At 36.7% G+C, this 25,978-nt stretch overlaps 1 protein-coding gene across 1 annotated transcript in view; it reads left to right on the forward strand.

Moving 5' to 3' along the window:
* PAPPA2 (pappalysin 2) overlaps positions 1-25,978 on the forward strand; it is a 386,296-nt gene that overhangs the window by 129,732 nt on the left and 230,586 nt on the right. The window contains exons 4-7 of the mRNA XM_044674282.1: positions 8,164-8,457; positions 11,692-11,884; positions 15,632-15,753; positions 21,334-21,823. Of these exons, the coding sequence (XP_044530217.1) occupies positions 8,164-8,457; positions 11,692-11,884; positions 15,632-15,753; positions 21,334-21,823 (1,099 nt within the window). The remainder of the gene's footprint in view (positions 1-8,163; positions 8,458-11,691; positions 11,885-15,631; positions 15,754-21,333; positions 21,824-25,978) is intronic.

Below are 25,978 nucleotides of genomic sequence, written 5' to 3' on the forward strand. Positions count from 1 at the left end.
CATGGTTATGAACAGAGGGCATGGCATGACTATGACAGTAAATTGAAGTCTTTGAGTAAGCAAAAATCAATTATCCACTAGGGGTCATTTGGGAGGCTTTTGTCCTTTAGTACTAAACCTTCCTAATCCCATGTTTTCAGTATAGAGACCCTGATAAATTGCTCCAGTTATGCAAATCTACCTTTGCTTGGATCAAAGTTCTGGCTACTGACTGCTTTCTCTCAACCCAATCAAGCTCAGGTGACTCAAAGCATTCTTCCATGATTCTATAATAGTAGGAACTTTATTCCAGGAACCTGGGATGGGGGGTGAGAAATGTGAGATGATGAGGTGCAACCTGAAGCCTGGAGTTAATTAAGAGCTGTGGTGGGGTTGAAGAGGCATAAAAGTCTGTGGCACTTCAGATACAGAGAGGAGGTAGAAAACTAGACTAATTGCCAGTAGAAACTTAGTCTCCTCCTTTGGTTAGAGGCATCTCAGGAAGAAAAGGAGAAGGAGGAACTAATTGGTTTGGTTCTCAGTGCTAGCTTATTGAAGGATAGAAAGAAGCTTAGAGTAAATGAATAGGAGAGCACAGAGACAAGCCATTAGAGCTTTTTCCTCACCAAGACCAGCAGTTCAGGAGAAGACAAAAAAGCAATAGAACTCCAGGTAGGAGTAGTTGCAAATTCTTTCCTGGGGCCCAGAGTCATACTGAGTCATACCACCTCCTCCCAGAGAAGAAAGATGCAAAGTTAAAAAGCATTTTAAAGTGAGGGTACAAATAAAGGAGAAAAATGCAAGCTCTGCCCTCAAAGAGTTCATATTCTGATGGTCAAAACAACTAAACCTCTAGAGACAAAGATAGGCCAAAACAATCCCTCCCCTCTAAGAAGCTTACATTCTAAAGGAGGAGACACCATTTAAATAGGTACAACCAAAATTTATGCAGGGTAGATGAAAGAAATCTCAAACAGGAGTTACTAAATTGTCCTTGGTGCAAAAAAGGAGTTGCGATAGAACACTGCAATAGAGACAGTGGATGTTTGGAGAATAGATAGCTACTTAATATTAAGAGACAGTGGGTGTGGAGGTGATTGGAATGTTGGGTGGGCAGAGCTTAGTAGAAGGACAGGACAATTGTTTTCAAGACAAGGAAGAGTTATCATTTATCAGAGAGATTAGACTTCAACAGATAAGCCCCAAGGGAGGAACTTGAAGCAATGTGTGGGATTTCAGGGGTGAAGATTTTGGCATAGTATGAGAAAGGACTTCTGAACAATTAGAGCTATGCCAAAGTAGGATTAGTTCTGTGAGGAGGTAATATATTCCCCTTAACAGGGGGGTCTTCAAGAAAAGGCCAGATGGTCTTACCTGTTGTAGAAGACATATCTCTTGGGGTATGACTTAGAGAAGAAGTCAAATTCAATGGTTCTGTATTCAAAATCCTTTAGTTACTTATTGGCTATGAAATAAAGTCCATTTACTATGGTTTGGGCATTTGAAATTTTCCATAATTTAACTGCAAACAACCTTATTTCACTTTGCCCCACCTCATGCACACTCATAGATTGATGAAGTTTAACTATGTCGGTCTCTAAACACATGCATCTCTTTCCTATCCCCATTCTTCTGCCCATGTTTTTCCTTCTTCATGAAATGTTCCTTGTTCTATTTATGCTCATATGACTTCTACCCATTCTTTATGGCCCATCTTAAATGCTATCTTTTCTCTGAAGTTTTCCATAATTCCCAAAGCTACAATTTACAGAATGATGACCTCTCAGAATCTGAGATGGGTTTCTAATTCCTCTTCCATGTGGCAGTCTTTCAATACTGGAAAGCAGCTCTCATGCTCCACCCAAGCCTTCTTCTTAATCTGGGCAAAGCATATAGTTCCTCCACCCAGTATTCCTTTGGATGTGATCTCAAAGACATTCACCCTCTCATTGACACTTCCTCTGGAATGTTCTCTAGCTTATCAGAGTCCTTCCCAAAATGTGGTAAATGGTCCTGAATGCTGTACTCCACATGTGACCAAGGAAGAGTAAAGAAAGATTTGCTCCTGCAAGTCATTATTCCTCTCCATATGGACTAAGGGAATAAGAGCTTTCTTTGGCTGCCTCATCCTCCATTTGACATGTTGAGTTTGAAGTGCACTAAAATATTTGGATTGTTTTTACACAGGTACTATCTAGTACTACCTCTCCTCTGCATTTGTTCATACTAAATTTTATTTTCTTAGATTTGGCATAAATGTTCCAACTTATTGAGATTTTGTTTGGATTTTGACTATGTCATCCAACCTGCTAGCTATCACTCAAATCCTTATGTCATCTTGCAAGTTAGATAAGCAGATAAACATTTCACCTGTAACTTTATTTAAGTGGTGACAAACTCCACCCCCCATCCATTAAATAGGATAGTGAATTCCCTCAAAAGTACTAAAAGTCACCTGAATTATACCCCACTGCAATATGTAGGGTGTGAGGAAAGACTATTCTTCCCCCTTTACTGAGAAAGTAATTTTTACTTCAGGTCCTTTCGTAGCTCATCATCAGCCACTCCACTGACCAGAATCTTTACCAGCTTTACTACAGATTTCCATGTATTCCATACCATGATTTCCTTTTTCCAGGCCATCTTCTCACTGGCACCAACACTTTCCCTCCTATTTTGGTTTTCTATAAATCCTGGGGACTCACACCACAGAAGCTACATAGATAATTAAGCAATTAGCTGAAGAAATCAGCAATGATGGTGGCTTCTCCCAAATGTCCTGAATGCTGGCCACAGAGATTTTTTTCAGTTGCTCATCCCTACTCTTCCACATTTGCCTTCCCTTTTCATTGCATTTATTGAAATCATTCTTTGTTGTGGTTCGGTGGTAAGATAATTGGGTTTAGAGTCCAAGAAACTCAAAAAGAAAACTCATTCTTCCACATGCTATCTATGCAATCCTGGGCAAATCACTTCATTACCTTGACCTCATTTTCTCCATTTGTAAAATAAGGGGGTTGGACTAGATCAGTGGTTCCCCAAATTTTTTGGCCTAAAGCCCCCTTTCCAGAAAAATATTACTTAGCCCCCTGGAAATTTATTTTTTTTTTAAATTTTAGTAGCAATTAATAGGAAAGATAAATGCACCTGTGGCCATTACCACTCCCCTGGATTGCTGCAGTACCCACAAGGGGGTGGTAGTGCCCACTTTGGGAATCACTGGACTAGATAGTTGTTTTTTTTTAAACCCTTACCTTCAGTCTTGGAGTCAATACTGTATTGGCTCCAAGGCAGAAGAGTGGTAGGGCTAGGCAATGGGGATTAAGTGACTTGCCCAGGGTCACACAAATAGGAAGTGTCTGACGTCAGATTTGAAACTAGGACCTCCTGTCTCTAGGCCTGGCTCTCAATCCACTGAGCCACCCAGCTGCCCCCTTAGATAATCTTTCTTGTCCCTTGTTGGTCTATGTCTATCTTCTTATAAAAGGCTTTCCTAATGATATAATGATAAACTGTATTTTCTTTATCTACTACTTCAGTAACCTTATTAAAAGAAATAACATTATTTTGGTATGATAATTAAGTCATATTAGGTTTAGTGATAACCATTTCTTTAAAGAATATAATACCTTTGATAAATTGTTCTACACTTTTTCCAGGAATTGAAGTTAGGCTCACTGAACTAGGAATTCAGAGATTATATTCTTTCTTTTTGAGGGAGAAATAGGTACAATATCTTCCCTTTTCTTATTCTGTGGCATTTTCCATTCTCCCTGATGTTTTGAAGACCATTGGTAAGTTGTTCAGTGATGAAATATGTTAGTTCTTTCAGAACAATGGTATGTAGTGCAAGTAGAATTGGTGATTCTCACTTATCAAGTACTTTGCTATTTTCTTATTCATATTGAGTATCTAGGAACCATCTCCTCACTGGAATCTCTAAAACACTATTTATACTCTCTCACTGTCTATGGTTCATGTCTTCAACTATCAAGTATCTTTTTCTACTTATTCTTAACATCTTATCTCTCCATAAAAGTCTGTCAGTTCCAGGAAGGTAATTACTTAATTCTTCTTTTTATATTCTACAGTGCTTAATGATGATCTTTTTTTATTTGTTTAATTTAATTTATTTATTTATGGTAAGCACTCAAAACATTTTTGAATGAATTAATAGTTTAAATACTATACATATGCAAATTATTCCTAACCCAATTTATCCAGCTCTAATCTTTTTTCTGAACTCTAGTCCTAGATATCCTACTGCTTACTAGACTTCTCTATTTGAATATTCCATTGGTAAATTAAATTCAATTAAATTCAACATGTCCTTTCTTCAAATTTATCTGTTTCCATTTAATTTTTTTTTTTTTACTCTTGCCTCTTTTTCCATTTTCAGGCCCAGTCAAATGCCATGTCTAATTGTTTTTACCTCAATAACATCTCTTGGATTTGAACCCTTTTCTTCACTTGTTCAGGCCAATATTGTCTCCCATCTGGACTGTGATAATAGTTCCCTAATTTATCTCCTTCATGTTTTATTTCCCTAGTATATTCACTTTGCTCTAGCCCATTTATCACATAGTTGTGCTACTTTCTTGTTTGAAAATTTCCAGTGGCTCCCTACTTCCCCTTGGATAAAATACAAATGTCTCAGCTTAGCATTTAAGACCCTCCATATTCTGGCTTCAACCTACCATTTTTTTTAAACCTACCTGATTTTACATTACTACTCTTCATACATTTTAAATTCTAGCCCTTGCACTACACACTTTCTTTCTCTCTCCTCTAGGCATCTGCACTTTTCTTCAGCTTGGTATTTCAGAATACTTAATTCATTTCCAGTTGCTGTGTCTTCCATGAAGCCTTTTCTGATTGATCTATTCAGTATTCTTTCTCTTTATTGAATTTCCATTTTATTTCATTTCATCTTGACCTATTTTCCCTTTCACTGCTTCACTTAATATTTTTTGTACATGTGGTATTCCCCCAGTAATAAGAACTTTGAACACAGGACTATTTTGCTTTATACCCTCTGATATTGCCAGTACCTAGCATAATGTCTGACCAGTGCTTAACAACTTTTATTCAATTTAGTTAAATTAACGAATGCATGCACAAATATATTAGGCTCAGATTTAACTATCTGGCTTGACAATTATAGTTATTCCAGAATTAACAGTGGGGAAGACCAAAAGAGTGTTGTCTACTCAATGCCCTTAACTTTGTTCATTTGTTTTGGCAAGAATCAATACACAACCAGCCAGATGCCAGGGTCCATTGAAAAGCCAAGGTCATTCAAGTTCACCTTGCATAGATTAAAAGGATACTAGATAGCAGAAGGTCTAGACTACACCCTTCTCAAGGGAAAGGACAATGTCTTTAGTGATGGTGGTGAGTGGGTAAGAGTTTTATAGGACCATTCCAAATTGGTTGAACTATTAATGTTAACAATATGCCTTTTATTTCTCTGGCATCCCCAGGGGAGTAAGGAAGGGTTGGCACATGTTTTCTCCAATAGCCTTTTCTCTTTGTGCTTCTAACTGTGTTCCTATAACAAGAATTACAGATCCTTCTTGAAGGTGGGAGTATTTCATTTCAGAATACCAGTAGTACAACTGAAATGAACTGGTTCATCAGATGGGATGGCCAGCAGAGTGGTCTTTTTCTGGGATTTTAGTATTCTTTTTTTATTTATTATCATTGTTTGGAGCCTTTTCATCCTTTCTTGCTTTTTAAGTTCTTGTGTGCATTCCTCTTTTTAGTTTTTGGGCAACAACCCTTGGTGCCTCACTCAGACTTGTTTTTGGCTTGAGATAACTATTTTTTTTAAACTTTGTTTTTATTATAACTTAAAAAAAATTTCTGAGCTATGAATGTGCCTTTCCTGTCTTACCCCTCCTTCTGTGTGTGTATGTTTGTGAGTGTTCTAGAGGATGTTCATGGTTCAATGTGTGTTTCTTCAGTGAGGAACTTACTACTTTTTAATGTCAGGTTTTATAATGATAAGCATATGAGAAGAGAGGTAGAGAGAGTATGAGGGAGATTTGATTGTTTGACATCATTAACCTGCAAACACAGATGAATTTTTTTATCAATTATTCTATGAGCTCAAGAATGTTTTTAATACATGTAAAAGTATATAGATACACATGTATGTCTGTATATATGTATAAAATCTCCACACATATATATTGAGAGAGAGAGAGAGAGAAAGAGAGAGAAAGAGAGAAGAAGTGAAAAAGAGAGAGAGAAAGTAGAGGACCCTATTATACAAAGTGATTATTTAATTTCAGTTCTTATACCTTTCTGTTGTTCATAGTTGTGGCTATAGAAATATTCAATGGTAATTTACTCTGGTGCTTAGGTCAGCTGACTGGGAGGAGGGGTAGTTGAATGGTTGAAAACATACATTATTCTGAATTTTCTGCCTCTTGCTTTCCATGAATTGTTTATAACAAATTCTTCTGAGAAGGTCCTAGAATTCTTTCACAGTAGAATATTATTAAATTATAAAATAACACATTTCAGACTCAAACTATTGCTTTCAGAGGCTGACCAGAAGGCCAGTGCCTTTTTCTCTTTCTGTGCTACCCCTTTACTTCCCTCATTTTAGAATATTCTGTTGCTAGTATCATTTTTTCTGGTGAATGCAAATCACATGTTTCTTTCCTGTACAAATGACAGAGATTACCAGAGAGATTTTAGAGCCTGATTCAAAACAATCAAAGTTGAATTGTCTAGAAAGGAAGCTGTTTGTTGAATGGCAAGGGAGAGGAAGCAATGTGGGGCTGGATTTTGTAGTCACAGAGTTGGGGTTTAAATCTTGGTTTTGCTATTTACAAGTTATACAACCTTGGATAAATAACAGCATTTCTGCTCCTTGTTTTTCTCATATGTCAAAAGAAGCAGGTGAATTTGATGACCTCGTATCCCTTTCAGACATAAATCAATGATCCTACAGTCTGTAGGCTCTTTGCCTCCCTCCCTCTTGGAGAATGGGTGGGTCTTCTCTAACAATGAAGAACAAGTTGGTTTCCAGGTTTGCCCTGCTTTCTAATGACAGAGACAAGAGACAGAGAGAGCAGACATATAGAGACACGCACAACACTTACAATGACACGTGGGAAATGAAATGTGAAGAAATCCAATTGCTTCCTGAATTTGGCTCTCCTTTTTTGTTTGAAGTATTGAAAGTCTAATTGTTTATGCATTATGATGATGGTGATGATGATGATGATGATGATGATGATGATGCTCATGATGATGATGACTCTGGTCATTTTTGGAACTCCTGATATTGATTGAAATCCTCCTGCTTTCAAGGAATCTCAACTTACCACTTATATAATGATGACATTTTTATTGGGAATTGAGATGACAAATTTACTTAAAATTTGTAGATATCTTTTAAAAAGGAAAGAAAGAGCAGAATGAAACTGTTCAGTCTTCTTAGGGGCTGGCAAAAGTGGTGAATGGAGGAAAAAAATCTGAATATTGAATGCATCTGAAAGAGCAAATGGATAAGAATTGTGACACTTGGAGATCTTTAGTCTTTCTTTGTGATGACCCTGGCACTTATTTATTATTATTATTTAAATTGTAAGTGGTCTCTGGGGCATAAAAGTTTAAAATAGGTCTAAATATAATAGATTTAGAGATGGAAGGGATCTTAGGAACCATCAAATATAATCCTTTCATATTACAGATGAGGAAATTGATATACAGAAATATTAAAAGAATTATTTAAGTCATATAGGGAGGAAAGAAACAACTATATATTGAATATCTACTATATCTACTCTATGTCATACATTGTGTTAAACACTTTATGAATTTGTCTCATTTGATCCTTAAAGATGTCTGTGAGATTGATTCTATTACTATTCGCATTTGACAATTGAGGAAACTGAGGCAGAAAAAGGTTAAATGATTTACCCAGGATCATAAGCTTGCATGAGAAAGGAATTTGAGGACTCCCTGACTCTAGGTCCATCAATCTGTCCAATATATCACCTAGCTGCCTCCTCACCACTGTCATTGGGAGTCATAAAAAATCTAATTATCTTCATGGAGGCTAAACTTGAGTATTTGAAGTATATCAAGGGAATATGCTTACCCTGGGGGAGGAGATTGGTTGCTTGCTCTCCTGTTAAAGGATGTATCCCATACCTTCTCTTCCAGGTGGTGTGGTCCTCAACCCAACCTATTATGGCATGCCTAGCCATACCAACATCATGATCCATGAAGTAGGACATGTTTTGGGGCTGTACCATGTCTTCAAAGGGGTCAGTGAAAGGGAATCTTGTGATGATCCCTGCAGGGAGACTACTCCAACCATGGACACAGGTGACCTTTGTGCTGACACAGCTCCCACACCGAAAAGTAAGTTGTGTCAGGACCCAGAACCTACTAATGACACCTGTGGCCAAAACCACTTCTCTGGGACACCGTTCAACAACTACATGAGCTATACAGGTAATAGAAAATGATAATTAAATCACCATCCTTATTCTCTCTCATGAGCATATTTTTTGTGGGTAAGGAAGCAAGGCAGAAAGTAGAAATGATTTTGAAGGCGGAATTTAGGAATAGAGGGGCTGTTTTTTTTTTTTTACATGTCTCCTTGAAGAACCTGAAGCACTACTAGAATCATGCAAGATTAATTTTGAGGAAGGAACTGGAATCTCTAGCCCTATAAATATATATATTTTAAACCCTTACCTTCTGTTTTAGTTTCAATTTTAAGTTAGAGAAGAAGTTAGGACTAGGCAATCAGGGTAAAGTGACTTGCCCATGGTCACAAAGCTAGGAAGTGTCTAAGATCATATTTGAACCCATATCCTCCTGACTCTAGGCCCAGTGCTCTATCTACTGTGCTACCTAGCTGCCCCTGCTACCTATGAGTCTTTTAAAAGATAATAGAATCTGTCTCTCCAAGATTGTTAGACTAGAACTTTTTGGAATCTCCCCAAGATTCCAGGAAACAGTGATTCCATGACCTTCAATTGGCAATCACTTATTAGCTGCCCTCTATTTTTAAGGCACTGGATCTCATTCATTCTCTTTAGGAATCAAGTCTAAAACAAACTCTTTGGGATTTAGAGGGGATAGGGATCCTCCTTGTACTTACTGGGTCTCAGTTGCTATTTGTTCTTTGATATTTGCTAAAGAAGAAATTAAGATTCAAGACTTGAATGTCCTTAAATGCATTTTTAAAATTTTATTTAAAATTGTATCCATGTACCAATATTAATTGGAGTTCCATGTTTTTTATGGGAAAAAAAAAACCTACCACCAGATCAAGAATACTGGCAAGTCAGGTCAACCAACACCTATTTAGCTCTTACTAAGTATGATACACTGTGCACATGAATACAAAGCCATAAACATCATTCTTTGTCCTCATAAAACTTATAGTCTAAAAGGAGGGCATTATGCATGAACTGGATAGATAAATCTAAGGTAATTTGAGGAAGGAGAAAATACAAGTGCATTTGGACATGGGGAAGAATTCAAATAAAATGTAGTACCTGCAGTTAGCCTAAAGGATTCAGAAATACAGAAATAGGAAAGGGATCCAGTAACTTAGTTCAAGGTTCATTTTGTTTCTAATAATAGGGTAAGAATGTGTGTATTCCTGACTCTCAGGCCATCTCTATTCTTTAGTTTCTCTCCCCTCTAAACTCCATTTCCACATTCCAACCTTGGCTCTGCTTTAACAAAACTATTGCTTTTGCTGTTCAGTCATATCTGACTCTTCATGACCCTGTGAACAATGCTGTCCACGAGATTTTATTGGCAAAGATACCAGGGTAGCTTGTCATTTCCTTTTCCAGTAGATTAGAGCAAACAGAGGTTAGGTGACTTGCCCAGAGTCACATAACTATTAAGTATTTGAGGCCAGATTTAAATTGATGCCAACTCTGACAGAGGGCCCAGAATACTCTGAGCTATCTAGCTTCCTCCTAGGCAGATAGAGATTAAGTAACTTGCCAAAAACTCCAGGCCCAGTGCTCTATCCACTGATCCACTATTATAATTAGCTAGGAAGGGGGCAGTTGAGTGGCTCAGTGGATTGAGAGCCAGGCCTAGAGATGGGAGGTGCTAGGTTCAAATCTGGCCTCAGACAACTCCTAGCTGTGTGACCCTGGGCAAGTCACCCAACTCTCATTGCCTATCCCTTACCACTGTTCAGCCTTGGAATCAATACATAGTATCAATTCCTAGAAGAAGGTAAGGATTTAAAAATATATATTTATCTGCTGGTGATGGAATACTATTGTGCTCAAAGGAATAATAAACTGGAAGAATTCTATGTGAACTGGAATGACCTCTAGGAATTGATGCAGAGTGAAAGGAGCAGAGCCAGAAGAACATTGTACACAGAGACTGATACACTGTGGTAAAATCGAATGTAATGGGCTTCTGTACTAATAGCAATGCAATGACCCAGGACAATTCTGAGGGATTTATGAGAAAGAACACTATTCACATTCAGAGGAAGAACTGTGGGAGTAGAAACACAGAAGAAAAACAACTGCTTGAACATATGAGTTGATGTGGACATGATTTAGGATGTACACTCTAAATGATCACCCCAGTGCAACTATCAATAATATGGAAATAGGCCCTGATCAATGACACATGTAAAACCCAGTGGAAATTCGTTTCAGCTACAGGGGGTGGGGAATGGGGGGTTTGGGGTTGGAGGGGAGAGAAAGAACATGAATCATGTAACCATGGAAAAGTTTTCTAAAAATAAAAATAATAATAATAATAATAACTAGCTGGGAAGATTATCATTCCTCTTATTATTCTTCCACTAGTTTTAGGCTAAGAAAGAATAACCTTGAGATACTCATACAGATAGTCAGTTACTTTGATATCTGGAGTAAAGGAAAATTTGCCCAGAAAATCTATTGAAGTGATGGGGCAGGATAGTTTTTCTGTGAGGTCTAGGGGTTCTGTTTTAAGGAAAATCAGAAAAACAAACAAACAAACAAAAAACCAGGGATGCTTTAGATGGCATTTCCATTGGGACTTTGCAAAACACTTTAACTGAATACTGGTGATGACATTTTATCATGAAGTAGCTCTATGGAGAAAGCTGATAACCTGGTCATCTTTTTGACCCAGCAGTCATTTTCTGATAGACTTCCATACTGCCAAATCATCCAGGTACACCTAGATAATAAATCCAATCCTTCATTCCATCCTCTAATTTAGTGGATTGCACCTCTGTGGAAAAGTCCAGACAATTTTCCTGGAGAGGAGGAGATAGAAGGTGTTTTAAGGAGAGGAAATGCTTTAATTGTAGAGCCAATTCTCCTAAATTATGATAGAATATTCATTATAAGTAATTCCTTTTCTTCTTGCATCAGTACCACGGGGACTCCTTTCTTGTTGTTGTTACTGCGGGTTCTCAGGGATCTCTTCCCTCCCTTTGTCAGAGTTTCTGGGCAAGAAATAGGGTTTCTTCAACATCACAACTGGTCACACATGGAAAAGCCACGTGCTGAAACACTGCCATCTTGTGGCTTCTTGACTATTTCTCAGTCCATTCAGACCAATTTCTGAGTCTGGGGCCATTTGAGTTTTACCTTCCTCTAGTGGAATAATTTGGAAATGAATCCCTGCTTGACAGTATGTAGCAGGGCTCATCTTTCCCAGCTTCTCTACTTCATCTCCCTTTTATATTTCAATTCATAGATGATGACTGCACTGATCACTTCACCCCAAACCAAGTGGCCCGAATGCATTGCTATTTGGATCTGGTTTATCAGCAATGGAGTGAAAGCAGAAGACCCACCCCCATCCCCATTCCACCAGTGATCATTGGACAGACCCAAGATTCCCTCACCATTCACTGGCTGCCTCCCATTAGTGGAGTTCTATATGAAAGGTGAGATCAGGGCTTGGGAGTAGGGTGGAGAGGTAAGTTATAAGGGGTTAAAAGAGAATTTTTTTTTTCATTTCTTTTCTGACAATAGTGGGGAGTGAAGGTATCCCTGTGTGCCTGCATAGGGAAAACCCCCAATTGTACCAGTGAAAATTAATGAGTCACATAGAGAGCTCCAGGATACTCTCTTGACCCTTATTTTTGCTCTAGCCCCAGGTCTGACCTCATTTAGTAAATGACTGGCCAGCTCACTACATGTGCTCATTTTTCTGGGAGGATGTCTGACAGGCATTTCTTTGGACACCCATATAGAAAATGTCACATCTGGCAAGACAACTATGGTTGTCCAGCAGTCGAGGAAGGTGTTGAGGATGAACTGGCAGGCTCTGAAGAGTACTTGCCAACTGGCAGGCATTAGCCACTACCTTCTCAGTGAGGAAAGTGGCCAGCTACTACTCTAATGTCAGAGAGAGGAGAAAAATAGGGATCATTCCTCCTGGCTGTGCTGGTGGGATGTGTGTATATATTGCCACAAAGAATTTGAGGCAGTCTCTAACAAATATGAAGTTTTAGAACACAGCTTAGGGTCCAGTTCTGTGCAGAATTGGGAAGAAAATGGTTTCCTTTGGTTGTCCCTAGGCTTTCTCTTCAGGACTTGGCTACCTTTAGACAACTTAGATGTTCCAAATTCCCACCAGATACTTGATTGTAATAACTTTTCTCCCCTTCTCATTTTGATCAAAGCACACACTGGGATCTTTCATTTTTACTGAGGCATTAATGACTGACCACAGGTTCAAGTATGACCCCTTCCAGGATTGTTTGCATTTTGGCAGATATTAGAGTCTCAAAGAAAGCCCAGATATCTGAGTGAGGTTATTTACTCAGGAGAGTGGGCAAAAATGATCATCACAGGATGCTCTTTGGAACTCCCCTGAGCTACCATAGCAGAGGCTGCTTCCCCTAGGAGGAAATATTGACTATCCTTCAGTCTCTACTGTGCCCAAGACCAACCAGAAATAATATGTACTTTATTAGCATTCCTTATACTCAAATACTAAATGGGTTTGATTGGGAGGAAAAATCAGGAAGGGAGAAAGAAAATGTGAGGTAACCAAGAGTCCTAAAAGTACTTTCCCCAACCTTTCTGGAGGTGACAATCACTTTGATTTCACATTGACAGCCTCCATTTGATGTTGTGACCTCCTATTTTTTATTGCTTTATATATTTGTATGTTTGACATCATTTTAATTTTTAATAAATATCATATACTATGTAACAATAATAAAAAGATATAAATTGTTATAAGTGTAATACGTTATAATACACATGCCATTCCAAGAAACAAATTCTCATATTAAGCTATGGCCAAAATGTTGTCATATGTATGTGTATACATATATACATGTTTTTATACATTTTTAAAGTACATTTTTTCACATCTCTCTCATTTAATCCCCTTCACAATCCTATAAGGTTTTTAGGGAAGCTATTCTTAGCCACTTAATGTATATTATATATGTATATATTATCAGTTATAATAGCTATGAACTATGATGTATATATGTACATACCTGTATTGGTATAAGCCTATATGCAGTTCATGGTTTTTATGAAGATCAAATAAGATAATTCACACAAAACTTTGTAATGATAAATCAGTATAGAAATGGCATCTATTATATACCTACATATATATGTTAAAGAAGTGAATCCATAGATGAAAATGAATTAAAATTAATTATGTTTGAGGAATGTTTTAATCCCTTGGGAAAAAGAAAAGGTAGTAGTTACAAAACTAGAAGGAAGAATCATCTAACATGTTTGTGCTTTAACATATACGTATATGCATTTCTAGATGTATATATTTTCCAAGAGCAGAGAAAATTAGTACATGAATGATCACAAGGTTGCCACATGCTAGATCTTCATCTATCTGTATTCTGTGATGGAGGATTATCTTTCTGCACCTGTGATTTTGTGCAACTTGGATTGGACAGACTAAAGAGCCAGCCCTATGGGAACACACACAAACCAGAATTTTACATCTGTTTACATAGCACACATAAACAATTTAATCTTTCTATTTTCTCCGGTACAAACCTGACGACAAACCCGACATCAGCACTGGGTTGCCACAAGTCACTGGCTGAGAAGACAGCCATTTGCTTTCTTACGTACTTCCAGGGGGTTATAGTTTTGGGACCTCCTGATATGTTCACTGGTTACAGACTTACGTCACATTCTCAGGAGTTTACGTGGGGCAGGCTTCTGTGTTTACCCTCCCTAGTTGGTATTTGGAATTCTCATGTCATAAGGGAGCCCCATCTACGCATATAAGCAGTTTTGCTACAAGAAAGGCCAGACGTATCCAAGAAAACACGATGAGTTTGTGGCCATTGAAAATGAGTGTCAATACCAAGAAAGCTAGTGACCTACAGAAATCCTCACTAATTACAAAAAGAATTGAATATCAGAGCATGGAACTGTGTATACCAACATTCCAGTGGAGGGTTAGAAATCTTCCCTAAGAGAGATGCTTCCCCAGAACACTGGAGAAGTGTTCTGATTTAATGCCTGTTTCCATCCCAGCTGTTCTGTGTCTGGGAAAACTGTCCTGGTTTCAGAGAACAGCCCTCAAAAACTATTTCTCTAACCTCCAGCTACTGCTAGTCTCCCCTCTCTTTGTAGCCCAGAAGAGAGAGTTTTAGACTATACTAATTCATTCATTTTATTTGATCAAAGTCTTTAGTAGTTGTGAGTATTTTAATAGCCAGTGAATTCATTCACTAGCTTATTGCTGTGAGGTCAGAGTTATAAAAACTCTGTACTAAAAATTCAAAAGTTTAGGTTAAAATGCTGGCTCTGGAATTAACTTTTTGTGTGATGGTAGAAGAACACTGTAGCCTTTCTAAGTCTTGACTTCTGCATCTTTAAAATGGGAAAATAGATGCACTACTAACTTCACATAGTCTTTATTGGGAAGAAAATTTCATGAAAACTAGAAAGCATTATAGAAACATTCTATTAATTCAACAACTTTTTATTAAACACACATATGAAGGCAAGAGACAGTAAGAAAGTAGATAGAGAACTACCATTAGATCTGGGAAGACCTGAGTTCAATTCCCATCTCTACCACATATTATTCATCTGACTTGGGACAACTTTTTTAACAAGTCCATGATCCAGGAAACTCTATTAGATGATGAAGTTATAGGGGAACTGCAGATGTGCCTCCATAGAAGGATTTTCCTCACTGACAGTTCTCCAAAACAATGAAATCATTGTTTCCTCTGCCCCCTAAAAAGATATGTGAAGCATGAATAAGGTGGTAAAGGAGATATGAAGACAACATTTGCTCACTAATTTGAGTTTATGAAGATTAACCTAAATCTCATTCTGAAAATAGATTTTTTTTAACACAGGGAGGAGCACAAGAAGCTTTTTTGATTTGCAACAGAATAATAAATGAGTAAGGTAGCCTGTGTTGGAATGTAATGAATAATTTTTTTTAATGTTTTTGCAAGATTACAGTCCAAACTCCCCCTTGTCCCTTGACTACTTGGTTATGATTGATTTCTCCTTTTAGATATCTATGTCAGTAAAAATTGTACTGCAGGGAAGTCTAAACAGGGGGGAAATGAATTGGGTAATAAATAGGTCTCCTCCTTCACACTCTCAGCTATGGACTCTCACAATTTCCTCCTTTTTTTGGCCTTTGTTTCGCCCTCTCTCTCCTGTCTTAGGGATGCTGGCAGTCTCTGTGGAGTGTGTGCAGAAGATGGGACTTTCCGTCAATATGTCCATGCTGCCTCTTCTCGCCGTGTGTGTGACTCTTCAGGTTACTGGACTCCAGAGGAGGCAGTAGGTAAAACTGATCAGATTCTCACTTTAGAATCTGTACTAAAGAATGGCAGAACCACACCTCTGGTCCTTGAGATGAGCAGGGAAGTAAGAGAGTGGGTTGGAATTAATCTTAATTTGGGGCAAAACACTTCACCTCCTTGGTCTACTTCCTCCTCTATGAATTGAAGTGGTCTAAGGATGAATGAGTTAGTGGGTACAAAATCTTTTTGATAACTGATACACAATTGTAAATTCTTTGGAAGACTCTGCCTGTGGAGATTGTCTTAATGCCCCAAATGACAAGGATGGAGAAGAAGAGTGGTCATTGCCAGTGTCTAGGAAAAGGGACTTTAGGATGGGCCCAATATTACAATAAATTGTGCGTCCATACCTTTTGGCTAAACATCATGGCATATTATATGATTGTTATCTTACATTCTATTTGTGATATTATACTTTAAGAATAATAACAGAAGAAATTTTGACCTGAATCTATAATTTCATCAATTTGGAAACTCCCAGTGGGAAAATTCCTTCTGAATTGAGAGATGAAGTGATTTTCCTAGGATTATACAGATAGTTTATGTCAGTGTTAAATATTGAAATCAGGTCTTCCTGACTCTAAGGCATTGCAATATGTTTAATTTACTATATAATCATAAAAATAAAAATATGATGTTTAAAATAAATAACAATATAATCATGGGATGGCCTGACCCACATAGCAGTGAAACCCTACTTCTTAGTCATTTGTTTCAGGAAAATAATGGAAAACATATTGGGGGGGGCACTTACGTTGGAGAGAGTCAGGGGGATGAACTAGGTGTTCCAAACTGTTCGTTCTGATCTATGGTATTTATGAGTCTATTAACTGGGAACTGGTTGTACTTGAGACATAACTTAAGCCAGGCTCCCTAAAAGCTGAACATTTTTAGCTGTCACTTTTGTGATGCCCCTGATTCTTCAGTACTCATACCCTAACACTTCCCACCTCACTCACATATATACTAGCACCCTTTAGCTCATTTTACAGAGGGGATCTTTTTCTCCTTCTAAAGGAAAAAGGCCAAAAAAGAACATTCATTAATTTTCTTCATATTTCTCTGAATCATTCTCCTCAAAGGGAGACATCTCTACTCTTCTCTTTGTCACCACATCAGCAACAGCGACATCATCATCATCATCATCATCATTATTGTCTTTTTTTATCATTTACAAAGAACCAATATGCTATTGGCTACAGCAGATAGTTTTATTGTTTGAGATATAGTTCCCTCTTGACAGATTTGTAATGTAAAATCAGACAGGGAAAGACGAAGGCTAATATGCTCCAAGAACTGAAAGTGTTCCAAAAATTGTCACTTTTCATATTAAAAAGAAAAGAACCTTGAAGAAGACTGGAGGAGGTAAAAGCCTTGATTGACTGTGTACAACATCTTAAATCAGAGTTTTCTGGGAAGAATGGGGAAAAAAAGGAACATAAACTTTGCACTGGCACAGTATCTGAACAATTTAGATTGGCATTTCATGAAAGACCATTTTCTGTAACAAACAGTTTGTCCTGTGCTGGTGTTTTAGGACCTTTTTTTTTTTTCCCTCTGGCCCTTTATTTATCTTTGAATTATTGGGGGAAAAATTCAAAGATCTCCTGGTTCTACACATCAATAAGAGGTAAGAGTAAGGGAGACCCATGAGTTTTCATGCCATTTGAGTGGTATGGGGTAAAACACTTTCTTTTCCTAGGTGTCCCTTTTAGTCTCAAAAATGTACCTCTAGACAGTACTTAATTAAGGACTATTTTGTGTCCAGCATAATGTTAAACATTGATGATGCATATACAAATCAATAAGACAATTCCTTTCTTCAAGGAGCTTATATACTAAAAGAGAAAGAGGAGGTGGGGATGAAGCAAGGGAGGGGTACCCATATGGGGCAAGGCTACTGGCAAGGAGTTGGAAAAGTCTGAAAAGTTAGTTGAGCTGGGATTGAAGTGTTCATGGATGGGACTTCTCATGAAATGACAATCTTAGCTAAAGATTCATTCGGCTCATCAGAAAAACAAGTTCCAGGGGAAAGACATCTCAGGGTGGGGCAAAACTTCTAATCTCTTTTTCTTTTTCTTCCTTTATGGGGAAGGACCATCCCCATAAAACTGGCTTCAGTTAGGTAGGGACCAATAATGGTATTTCCTAGTTTGTTGTTCTAGAACATGATCTAGCATTTTAAAATGCCTTAAAATTCTTTATCTAGTTCTTTAAAAAGGTAAGGGAACTATGGATATAGAACACTACATTTAATGAACTTTTTGGTTAGTTTTACTGAGTTTTTTTTTTTCCTTTTTTTAAAAAAGTATTTGTTATCAGAAAGGATGATTCTTTGAGAGGAGGAGACTAGGAATATATTGAGAAATATAGATAATGTAAAAACAAAAATACCAAAAAATATTTAAAACACTTATCCAAAAAATGATTAAATGATGATGAAATCTGAGCATATTCTACATCTATGAACAACCCCCTGGATTTGTATGTATGTATGTGTGTGTGTGTGTATACACATATATATATATATGTATATGCATATACATATATATTTCCATTCAAGAACCACTGATAGCATTCTAATATATTTTAGTAACATTTTATTTATTCATAGATAATTAATTGATTGATTGATTGATTGAACATTTTTTTCTCACATTTTGAATTCTAGTATCTCCCTGCTCTGAGCAATTTGACATGTTATTCATGTGCTATTGTATAATATAGATTTTCATATTCTTCATGTTATGGAAGAAAACATCACAAAAACAAAAGCTAAAAAATTGTAATCAATTCTTGAAGAAAATAAAGTGGAAAATGGTATGTTTCAATCTGTCTTCAGACTTCATCAGTATTTTCTCTAGTGATGGATAACATTTTTCATCCTGAGTTCTTTGGGGTTGTCTTTGAGCATTATATTTCCTTAATAACTAATTCATTTAGAATTGATCAATATTGCTTAGAGTGTATATAATATTCTCCTGCTTCTGCTCATTTTACTCTGTATCAGTTCACATAAGATCTTCTATGTTTTTCTGAAATCATCTTATTTATCATTTCTCATATGTACTAGGTACTATTAATGGGACATATAAAAAAGGAATAGAGCAGAGTTCCTACCCATAGTTAACAACCTTGTATGAGAAAAAAAATGCCAGGTATAGTGGGACACACATGTAATCTCCGCTACTACAGAGTCTGAAGCTTGAGGAATCTTTTGAACTTGAGAACTCTGAATTCTAGTGTACCAGACCAATCAGATATCTATACTAAATTTAACTGCACACTTATATGATGAGCCCTTCCAGAGGAGAGTCATCAGTTTGCTGAAGGAGAGGCAAACTGGCCCAGGTCAGATAAAACAGAGCAGAACAAAGTTATGCCAATAAGAGTGGGATTGGGTCCATAAATGGCTGCTGCATGTCCGGCTTGGGTGAGATAGAGAAATCTAGTTAAGACAGAGATTCACAGAGTGTCAGATAAAGATGACACTGAGAGAGAAATAGACAGACAAACAGACAAATAAAGAGACAAAGAAAGAGAGGAAGAGGGAGAGAGGGAGAGGGAAAGGATAATATAAATCACTAGCCAAATCACTAGAATCCCAAGAAGAATGATATATATCACAAGTCATATTAAATATCTGTGAACATGTTTATAATGAGTTTTGTGTAGCTTTTTAAATTTTAGATCTTGAATTGGTAAAGCCATATGTATTCATGGAGGAGAAACTAAAACCACATTTGTGGTTATTCCTGTACAGATGACCTCTTGAAGCTATGTGATTTGTGTTCCTTTATAAATAATTGTATGGCAATGTGTCATTAGTCAGAACACTGGCCTTCAAGTCAAGAAGACATGTTTTAATTGTGTCTCTGACAAATCCTCTCTGTGTGACCCTTGGTTCCTCATTTAATCTTTCAATATTTCATGCAATTCTAAAAAATGATAAATGTTGCTAGCAAATCAGTGGTTTATATGGAACTGGTAGAGGGAGTTTCCACACTGGGAATTTCTTAAAGTGGTGAAATTATAGTTCTCATCTCTCCACTCATAGATGCTCATTTGCAAATATAACAACTGAAAGTCAATTTTACTCCCATTCAATAATGCTTATTTATTTCTCTTGCCCTACTGTTTTCCTTGGTCAGACACATATGTGTTCACGCCTAGCATGATGGCACAACAATGAACATTCAAACAACAACCTAAAACAATAGATTCTAGCAAAGAAGAGTTATGAGACAGGGTTCAAGGATGGGAGGGATGCTAAGTTGAAATCTCAATAACTAGAAAGAAATTTTATGGGTAGGGGAAACAATTAGAAAGCCTTGTGTCTTAACCTTCATTTATTTTGAATCTATGTTGATGCAATGCAGGGTCTAAGCTAGTATTTATATTTTTAAATCAATCAATACATATTTATTAAGTACCTACTATGTGCCAAACATTGTGCCAAGTGCTGGACATACAAAGAGATACAAAGAATGTCCTTGAACTTAAGAAATTCACAGTCTAATGGGGGAGATGTCATTCCAATAAATATGCACAAGCAAACTATATGTAGGATAAACAGAAAATAAGTAACTGAGAGGGGGCTCTGAAATTAAGAGGAGTTGGGGAAAAAGACTTCTTATAGAAAGTGAGATTTTATTGGGAATTTATATATATATTTATATCCAAATATATAACTTAGCAACTGGACATCATTTTACTTCCTTTTATTCCATTTATATCCCAAAATTGTAAATTGTAACATAGTAAAACAAGTTCATTAACATTTGACTTGTAAGGACATCTACTATGCAAAATTTCACTAACTGAAGTTTTGACCCTAGAATTTGTGTTTCTCCATTCCCATTTTTTAAGACTATTCTACTTCACCAATTTCAAGGACAAAACTTTAGAGTTGACTGATTGGGTTGGACCTCAGCATGTCTTGTGGATATATGAACCTATTACAGGGAATTTATAAGATCCATGGATGAGGATCATCGAGGAAGGTCAGGCATATATGTACACATTGTAATCTATATAAGGATAGGGACTAGACCTGTGGTTTTAATGCTACAGGGACATCCCAGATGAGGAACCTCTCTCTACTGATATAGGACAGCACCTTCTTCTATACAGCTTAGTCTTTTAGAGTTGCCTAGAGCCTTGGGAGGTTAAGTCCCTTTTCCAGAGTCACAAAGCTTGTATATGTCAGAAATGGGATTTTAACCCTGGTCATCATGGCTTATGGAAGCTTTCCATCCATGCCACCATACCTGCCACATGATCTGCATAGGTGGAGAGGATACTTATATTGACAAGCCCAGAGATTTTTTAGAATACTAGACTAGATTTAGGGTTATGAACTATAATAATAAAAGGGTCTCTCATCCTTATATTAACACTATGTGCTTACCAACCAAACTGACCTGTCAGAGCAATGCTTAATGCAGAAACAGGATTTTATTCTTCTTGATCCTTTATTTTTAACTGGAGGAAGCCACCCTTTTTCTTTTTGATATCTCTAATATCTCCTTCTTCTCCATCCTCTTACTGACTTTTCTTAGGGCCCCCAGATGTGGACCAACCCTGTGAGCCAAGCTTACAGGCCTGGAGTCCAGAACTCCATCTATACCATATGAACATGACTGTCCCCTGTCCAGCAGAAGGCTGTAGTCTGGAACTGCTCTTCCTCCATCCAGTCCATGCAGATAGCCTGACACTGTGGATCACCTACCTCTCCATGGATTCCTCTCAGGCTCTCTTTGACTTGGAAGTCTTGATGGAAAACCATGAGTCTATCCACCTGGGACCCTTGAACACCTTCTGTGATACTCCCCTCACTGTCAAACTCAATGTTGAATGGAAGGTTTCAGGAGTGAAGGTCTACACATTTGATGAGAGGATGGAAATTGATGCAGCTCTCCTAACCTCAAAGCCTCATAGTCCACTGTGTTCTGGCTGCAAGCCTGTGAAGTACCAGATCCTTCGGGACCCTCCATTTAAAAGCAATTCCCCTGTCATGGTGGCACACCGTCATAGGAAGTTCACGGACAAGTGAGTTGGAAACCTGTCTTGGAATTATTCTAGTGTTTCCAATGGGAATTTTTAAAACATTTATTATGTTCTAGAGGCTATGAAAAGTAGTGGGGAAACAAAGATAAATAAAAAGTCTCTGCTTTCAAGGAATTTATAGTCAATTCAGTAGACATTTAATAAATATCTACTATGTGTTAATTGCTGGGAAACTGAGAGAGAAGTGGACTAGTTACTGATCTCAAGGAGCTTACATTTAATTCAGTAGACATTTAATAAGCACCTACTATGTGTTGAGTGCTGGGAAACAAAAACAGAAGTGAACCAGTTAACTACTCTCAAGGAGCATGCATTGATTATTTGTCTTCCTATGCTAAGTACTAAGGAAGAAAAGACATAATGAAAGAGTGACAGCCCTCAAGGAATTTACACTCAAATGAGAGAAACAAAAGGAATACATAGACAAGAAAACATAAAATATAGAGAATAGATATGAAGTGGTTTTGGAAGGGAATCACGAATAATATTATTGGTTTCAATACTACAGGGAACTCCCAGATGAGGAAACTCCCTCTACCAATGTAGGACAACACCATCTCAGCAATATACAATCTTTTAGTGTTGTTGAGAGCCTTGGGAACTTAAGTACTATGTCACATGACCAGTATATGTCAGAGATGGGACTTGAGCTCTGGTCATCATAGCTTAGGACAGCTCTTCATCCATGCCACCATACCTGTAATATGATCTGCATAGTTTGAAGGGCCTTGTCAATGTAAGTATCCCCTCCATTGGAGCTAAGTTTAAAGGAATCTAGGGACTGAAAGATGAGAGAAAACATTTTAGGTATGGTGGACAGCTTATGCAAGCACAAAGAAATGGGAGGTAAGATGCCTTGTACAGAAAAATTTGTATGTGAAGCAGCAAATGGCTGGAATATAGAATATATAGAGGATATACTATACAACTTGAGAGGTAGATTGAAACCAGATTGTGAAGGGCTTTAAAAAAAAGAAAATAACAAAATGAGTTAAGATTTTATACTAAAAAACAAAACAAAATAGGAAAGTTCATTCTTGGGTGGAAGTGGCATAGTCATATCTTTGTAAATTATGAGAAGGATGACTTTGAGAGGGTATAGACATGACACAGGGAGACCAATTAGTAGACTACTTTAGGAGTCCAGGTAAGATGTGATAAAGGACTGATTAGCATTGTATTTATGTGAGAGGAGAGATGTTAACAAGATTCATTTCCCAAGCAAACTCAATGAGATATGATGATCCACTGAATGTGGGGAGTAGGGGAAAGGGAAAAATTAAGGATTACTATGAGATTGTGAAGTAGGATAATTAAAAGGATGATGAGGTCCACAATGGAAATTAGGGAAGTTAAAAAAGAGGGAACGTCTTAGGGTTAAGTGTGGTCTATTTTAGACCTGTTGAGTTTAAGGCCCATTTGTAGAAACTCAATAAATGTCTGATTATATTGATGTGGTGTTCAGGAAAGAGAATTGAACTGTTTATATAGATATGGGAGTCATCTGAATAAATATAATCATTAATCCTGTGATAGTTCATGAGAACCCCAAGAAAGAGACTGTAGAGAAGACAGCATAACTCCCTGGAATATGCTCATGCATAGGGTTGGGAAAAAAAAGGATGATGATTCTGCAAACGACATTGAGAAGTACTGGTCACATATGTAGTGGAAAAGCAATGGAGAATACAAAATGTTATAGGTGTCTATTTAAAGAAGATGGTCAACAATATAAAATACTACAGAGAATTTAAAAAGATTATGTTCTGAGAAAAAACTATAGGATTTGGCAATTATTCAATCATTGATAAGCTTGGAGAATGGTTTCAGTTGAGTGCTGAGGAAGAAGTCATATTGTAGTAGGTTAAAAAGTGAGCATGTGATAAGAAAACAGTGGTTACAAGCATAGGTATCTTGTTATTTTTTAATAGACATTCTATTTTTCCATTTATATGCAATAATTTTCAACATACTTTTCCCAAAATTATTAGATCTAAACTGCCTCTTTCATTACCTTCTCCCTTCTCATGGAGATGATATGCAATCTGTTCTAGATTATACATGTATTATCACAGAAAACTTTCTTCCATATTGGTGATTGTTGTAAGAGAATACTAATATAAGACCAAAACTTCCAAATAAAAACACAAATAAACTAAAATGAAAAATAGTATGTTTTGATCTGCATTTTGACTCCAACAATTCTTTTTCTGGAGGTGGACAGTATTTTTTTGTCAAATTGTTCTGGATCATTGACTGAGAGTTGCTAAGTCTTTGACAATTGATTATCATACAATATTGTCATTACTGGGTTCTGCTGGTTCTGCTTATTTCATTCTGTATCCGTTCATGTGGGTCTTTCCAGATTTTTCTGAAATGATCCTGCTCATCATTTCTCATAGCAGAAAAGTAGTCCAGTGCCATCAAATACTATGCTTTGTTCATCCATTCACCAAATAATAGACATCCCCTCAGTTTCTGATCTTGTTTCCACTAAAAGAGCTGATATAAATGTTTTTGTTCAAGTTAATTTGCATTTCTTTAATCAAGTGTGATTTAGAACATTTTTTCACATAATTATTGATAGCTTTGATTTCTTCATCTGAAAACTGCTGGTTCATATCATTTGACTATTTGTCAACTGGGGAACAACTTCTTATAAATTTGACTTAGTTCTCTATATATTTAAGAAATAAAACCTTTATCAGGGAAATTTGCTACAAAATATTTGCCTCAATTTGTTGTCTCCCTTTTAATCTTGATTACATTGGTTTTGTTTGTACAAAAACTTTTAACTTTAATATAATCAAAATTATTCATTTAACATCTTGTAATTTTTTTTGTCTATTTGGTCATAAATTCTTCCCTTCTCCACAGATCTGACAAGTACACTATTCAATGATCCTTAATTTCCTTATGTTAATCACTCTTTATGTCTAAATCATATACCAATTTTGATCTTTTCTTGTTATAAGATATGAGATATTGATCTCTATCTAGTTTCTGCCATACTATTTTCCAGTTTTCCCAGTAGTTTTTGTCAAATAGTGAGTTCTTATCCCAAAAGCTGGGATCTTTAGATTTATCAAACACTAGATTTCTAAGGTCATTTACACCATTCTATTTATTGATCCCTCATTCTATTTCTTAACTAATATCAGACTGGATGATTACTGCTTTATAGTACAGTTCAAGATCTGGTACTCCTAGGCCACCTTCCTTCACATTTTTCATTAATTCCCTTGATATTCTGGACCTTTTATTCTTCTAGATGAATTTTGTTATTATTTTTTCTAGTTCTATAAAATACTTTTTTGATTTTTTGATTGGTGTGGCACTGAATAAGTAAATTATTTTGGGTAGAATTGTCATTTTTTTATATTAGCTCAGCCTATCCATGAGCAATTAATATTTTTTCCAGTTTAGATCTGACTCTATTTGCATGAAAAGTGTTTTGTTATAGTGTTAATAGAATTCCTAAGTTGTCTTGACAAGTAGATTCCCAGGTATTTTATGTAGTCTAGAATTATTTTAAATGACATTTTTCTTTCTACATACTTACTGCGGATATCTGTTCTAAGAGTTCAGCTGTGAAATGGGCAAGATATATAGGGCAATAGTTTGAGGGGATAATAGGATTAAACAAAGTTATTTTGCTTTTTTTTTTTTTAAGGATGCAGCAAATCTGGACATACCTGTTGGCCAATAAATAAGGATAGATTTAAAATTAGTAGGGAAAAGAGGAAGGTAAAAAGATTTCAAGGATTGAATTTTTAGGAAGGATGAAAAAGCATGGGATCAAGATCATAAATAAGGGTTCAGGAATAAGGACTGCCTCTGCCTTTTACATTGGAGCAAAAGAGGACAGTGATGGAACATGATATTGAGGTGATTTGAAGTGTAAAGTTGGAGAGAAAAAGGAGCTTATGATGAATAACCTAATTTTGGGGGTAAAAGTTTTGGTGAATTCTTTTAAAAGAGAGTAGAGGGCAGTCAAGTAGGTAGACTGAGGAGAATAGAGAAAATTTGGAACAGATACTTAGTGGAGTAGAATGTAAAGTCAGTTAGAGAAGATAATAAATATTCAAGAATGTGTCTTGTAGTAGACTGGGCCAGAATGATTGTGTGACTTTCTCC

Source organism: Gracilinanus agilis, chromosome 4, assembly GCF_016433145.1.
Source record: "Gracilinanus agilis isolate LMUSP501 chromosome 4, AgileGrace, whole genome shotgun sequence".
NCBI classification, from domain to species: Eukaryota; Metazoa; Chordata; class Mammalia; order Didelphimorphia; family Didelphidae; genus Gracilinanus; species Gracilinanus agilis.